The sequence below is a fragment of the Ruditapes philippinarum genome, unplaced genomic scaffold (genome assembly GCF_026571515.1).
Source record: "Ruditapes philippinarum isolate M1 unplaced genomic scaffold, ASM2657151v2 ctg27850_1_1_1_1, whole genome shotgun sequence".
Taxonomy (NCBI): domain Eukaryota; kingdom Metazoa; phylum Mollusca; class Bivalvia; order Venerida; family Veneridae; genus Ruditapes; species Ruditapes philippinarum.
The window spans coordinates 1-5,004 of record NW_026853417.1 but is presented as its reverse complement, the minus strand read 5'-3'; the positions used below and the strand labels follow the sequence as shown (position 1 = coordinate 5,004).

At 31.6% G+C, this 5,004-nt stretch overlaps 1 protein-coding gene across 1 annotated transcript; it reads left to right on the top strand.

Annotated features, from left to right (window-relative positions):
* The first annotated feature begins 1,390 nt into the window (after window positions 1–1,390).
* On the top strand, window positions 1,391–3,447 carry LOC132736820 (uncharacterized). The gene is made up of 4 exons (XM_060724035.1): window positions 1,391–1,518; window positions 1,996–2,115; window positions 2,274–2,370; window positions 2,547–3,447. The coding sequence occupies exons 1-4, from the start codon at window positions 1,497–1,499 to the stop codon at window positions 3,085–3,087; spliced, it is 780 nt and encodes a 259-aa protein (XP_060580018.1). The 5' UTR covers window positions 1,391–1,496; the 3' UTR covers window positions 3,088–3,447.
* Window positions 3,448–5,004: the final 1,557 nt, after the last annotated feature.

The window sequence follows — 5,004 nt, the reverse complement described above, 5'->3', positions numbered from 1 at the left end:
GCCACTTTGCGTTTCTCTAAACAGCCCTGACAATGTCAGAATTGTCAGCAAAAATAAAATCGAGGTACCACATGGGGTAAAACTTAAAAAAGTAGTTAGTGTGAAATTATATTTTAATAATTTTTACTGAAATTATCAAATATAATTTTCACGGATAAATCAGTAATCCACTGAAAAGCATAAAATAAAAGATGATTTATGTTTTCTTTCAGCCAAACATAATATTCATTTATTGTCTAAACATTAATATCTTAAGGAATAAAGACAACAACGACTAAATAGGAGTGACCAATACTGGACAACGCGTTTATTAAACGCACATTAACTCAAACGGACTTATAAAAATGTAACCACGAAGAATGACCATGCACTTATACATTAAGATCAGCAAAATCACAAGTATTGCTGATTGCAATAATAGTTCATGAAACCACTACACACGTACTGCACTATCACGCGTTAATACTTTCACACTTGAAACAACATTGTTTGAGTATTGTTGATCTAAAGCAGACAAAGATATTGTTATACATGTATACAATCAGCAAATATCAAAATGATTCATTATTTATAAAAGCTAACCAACAGTTCGAAACAGAGAAGAGATTTATTTAAAAACCCTTCGTCAAATGTAGAAGGTAACAAATTAATTGGTGGCAAGTGTGTGGGGAAATGACTGCATAATTTAATTTACATTCCTCGGATGAATATCAATTTAGCGGAGAAGTATGACGCGGTTCAGATCTGTTCCCTGTTGAAGGGAGAAAGCGTATAACTGGCCGGATAGCTCAGTCGGTAGAGCCACTGAACGATATTCCGACGGTCCCCTGTTCAAATCCTAGTCAAGCTGCACATTTTTCTCACCCTATGGCAATAACATTGTAGCAATTTCCAAAATGCCGATACATATGACAAATAAACATTCTTGATTTCATCTTGCATAGCAATGATTACGTATTACAAGTGTTGATATAAATGTTTATTGTAGCTGTATATGTTCCATCTGGTTACTTGGGTTGTTATCGGGACACACGGTATAGTTTGGCAGAAGCCTTACGATATAGATTGTACACCTTAAACTCAAATACTGGAGACACATGTAAAAGAAGCTGCTCATTACAGCACTTCGTGTTTGCCAGAACAAAGGTGAAAATACTATATTTCTCTCATATGCGCCTTTTATATTCTCAAATACTATGAATTTCATATACAAAGACGGATTATTAGCGTAATTTAATTTTTTTCAATTTTACCATAAATTATATCAAGTATTTGTTTCTGAGGTAGAGCTATATAGCGATCATTAATGTATTTCTATACAAAATTATTCATCATAATGTATTGAATTCAAGTGAATATTTAATTGGGCTTTTTAACTTATATTTTGGAAGGAAGCAAGTTGTTTCTGTGGTAATGGTGTTGGTGCATGGCGTATATACGGGTGTTTTTCACCATGTCCAGGTAGAGCTGATGAAAGATGTGGTGGACTCTATGGCATGTCTGTATACTCAACTAGAGGTAAGTCATTCAGCAAGATCAGATTTGTTCAATAAAGTTGTTTGTTAACAAAAGTTTATATTAATATCTCTTGTTCAATAAATCATTTCAAATGTGTCGTGTGCAGTGTAAATAATTCGTTGCAGTACTCTTATATTCTTCGAGTTTTAGGAATTCAAATACTTTACTTTCTGGATGTTGAATACTGCCAAGTCGATGCATAGTAACTTAATACGAGGTTGTTAAAATACGAATTAAATGATTAAATTCATATTGTCGTAAAATCAATGTTATGCTGTTCATATAACGTTTTTTATTAACTTGACGATGATATATATCAGACTGATAATCCAGCTTATTTTGTGTCAAATGCATAAATTTGCTTTTATTTGTTCAATATTTAATTCAAGCTCATTTTCATGTCTTCATGAAATAATTTGAAAGTATGAAATCGCTTCATTCCTCTGTCAATAATTATATATCTTGATTCTTTACCAGAAGAATTTTCATCAACCAGAACAATTGTATCTGAGGTAATCCCTGATACAACATCACACAGGCTAACAACAGAACTTAGTACTTATCTTTTCACACAGACATTTCCTACAGATTTTACAGGTAAAATGACGCATTTGGTATTCTTACATATTTTTAGATCGGGGTCTTAACGATAGTTGTTTCTGAAAATGTTATAAGAAACAATATGTATTAAATTCCGTCATTTTTATTATTTTAAATTGTTAATCACATTACTATTATAAATTGTTTGACTTCAGGTAAAACGCATACGCCAGAGGATGCTGTTTACATTGCAGTTCCTATAGCTTGTGTTTGTTTTATAATTTGTGCTGTTGCAGTTTTTGTGTTTTTCTGGTAAGAAACATATTTTATTTTATTAAATAGTTTTGGCGCAAAAATTCCAATTTTGTTACAGTTAAAGATTTAGATTCACACCGACGCTATGAGGTAATGATTTTGGTATTATATTAGGTAAGAAAAACTGTATTTTTAAATACTCAAAAACTATCTTTAAAGAAAAAATGTTTCAGGCGACAACGTAGGCAGAAACGAACAGGACAAAGACGTTCAGTTACAGTTGTGGCTTCAACGAACGTTATTTACAATGAACAAACATATTCAAATGATGTTGATCCGTTCTCTGCAAATGGAAATGTGACGCTTAACAATAATGGCGGCACAGAATTTTCTTCAACCAATGTGTATTCAGTGTGCAAGAATGAAGAAAACCATGACGTTATCAATGCGGAAAATGGATCTACGTGTCTACCGAATGAGCATGTTTATGGGCATATCAAACATCAAAACATGCATTTTTCCGATCAGACATACTCGCAATTGTCGAACAATAGAGAAAGATTGACCCAAGCTAACCAATATTCTCATATAAAAACACCACAAATTATTGAATATACACCAGATAAAGATTTAACATACAACCATTTACAGGTATTCACAAATAATGGTGTAGTCAGAGATATTGACGATGATTTGTCATACGATATTTCTCATGCAGGCGGACATGATGTGGAAAAGGAACAATCAGGGGAGTATTCAAACTTAAGATATTAATTAAAACGTCATTTTTAAATATTGGTTTTAATATAATGAAGGATTTCAAATCGAAATTATAGAATTGTCAGTGTCTTGAAAGCAAGAAGCTACTGGTTAAATTTGAACATATTTGTTGAAGCTCGACATTTGAGGACAAGTTCTTTAGGCGTATATTAATCACTTTCGAGTACGTCTCCTGGAACTAACGTGTATTGCTGTCATGCGAGGAAACACGTGTTCATGAATATGAATAGAACCTACGATCCCTTGGTTGACAGGCTGGCAGGCACTTTTACATATAATTTGCAGACCTTACTTAGCGATATAGTAATCAGAAAATCAGAAAGAATATTAGATTTTTCAAATACGTTCATTCATTTTTGTTTTTGTTTGCCATTGTATGTCTTTCATCATATAATATACTATCTCTTTTTATACAGTGTGTTGCTCTATGATCGGAATTCATAGAATTAAACTTATTAACATATGAGAATGTTTTCAATATATTTGCCATGCTATATAATATAAGTATACTGCACTTTTGTAACGGCGTTGTTCGCCGGATAATCGTGACAGTTGTATAATCATTATACATGGCTGCATTTAAGGTATAAAGTTATTTTGGTTTGGGCCAAATAAAGTAATTGTTCTAAATTGTAACTTTATTTTAAGGATGTTGGCATGTTATAAAGCCGGGCATAAACGGCATAACATTACAAACTTTAAACTAAGCAGTACAATAAACATCTTTAGAACTAATATTCTAACATTCGTCGTGATTTTGTCACTTTACATAAAAAAGAAAGTGCCGGGGTTATTACTGCAAATAAACACTGGTTAGGGACAAAATGAATAATGAATACGCGGCTGTTATCTTTTCTTCCTCGATAAGACAATTTACAAAGCATTTCAATAGAGCTGTAATAACGCAATTTTATTGATATGTTCCCGTTCTTATTATTTTTCTTTTTAATATGACGCATAAATAACATCTCACATACACTAACGAATGTTAAATAAGTTGTGATAAAGGTAGCAAAGTGTGAACAAATTTATGCATTTGTGCATTTTGATTTCCATTCAAAATACTTAATCACTGTAAGTGTACTAAATGATAAAACGCAAAAGAAGTAAAAGAAGACTCAGGTTTATGGCCAATAAATAACTTCCTAGAAGCTGTAACAAATCAAAAAATATATAAAGCTTTGTAAAAATAAAAAGAGAATCTTCTAGGCCTGGATGCCTTTAATATAAGTTGCGGTTCGTATGTTTATATCCTATGATAATTTTAGAGATCTAGGAAGGTCAAAGGAAAGTCAAGTATTTCTATTTAATTTTATATGTTTGGTGTGTCGGAGACAGATGTTATATGCCAATTTTATGATGATATTGACATGTTAATATACTTAACCATTGAAGAAACAAAATAATTCAGATGTTTCCGTTTCACAATTTATGATTGCACTTCCATTTTAATGAGGAAGAAAACATTGATAAAATTTAACCTAATAAAAAACTAAAGTACACAAACAAGGCAGATTTATGTCCATTTTTATATTTGAATTCACTTCACAATTGGATCAAGTCCTTTTGTATGTTGACACATAAATATATCAGTCTGTCCAATACGCACTCTTACTTCTATATAAAACAATCAATATAGTCATTTTAGTTCGTGCCAACCCAATTATGTTTACAGGATTGACTTTGAATTTAATATATCAAAATTATAAGTCTTTCATTTCTTTAATTCACACGTACTATACTTTAAGCTATGTATCGACATACTTATTACTTGTCTCTTTATCAATATTTAATTTGATGACTATGTCATCGTTCTACTTTCTCCAATATGAAATATTCGTGGTTACTAGCACTGTCATCGATATCTTGAAAACTGTTTTCCTCTGAATTTAAGTAAATTCTCGAAGAAAT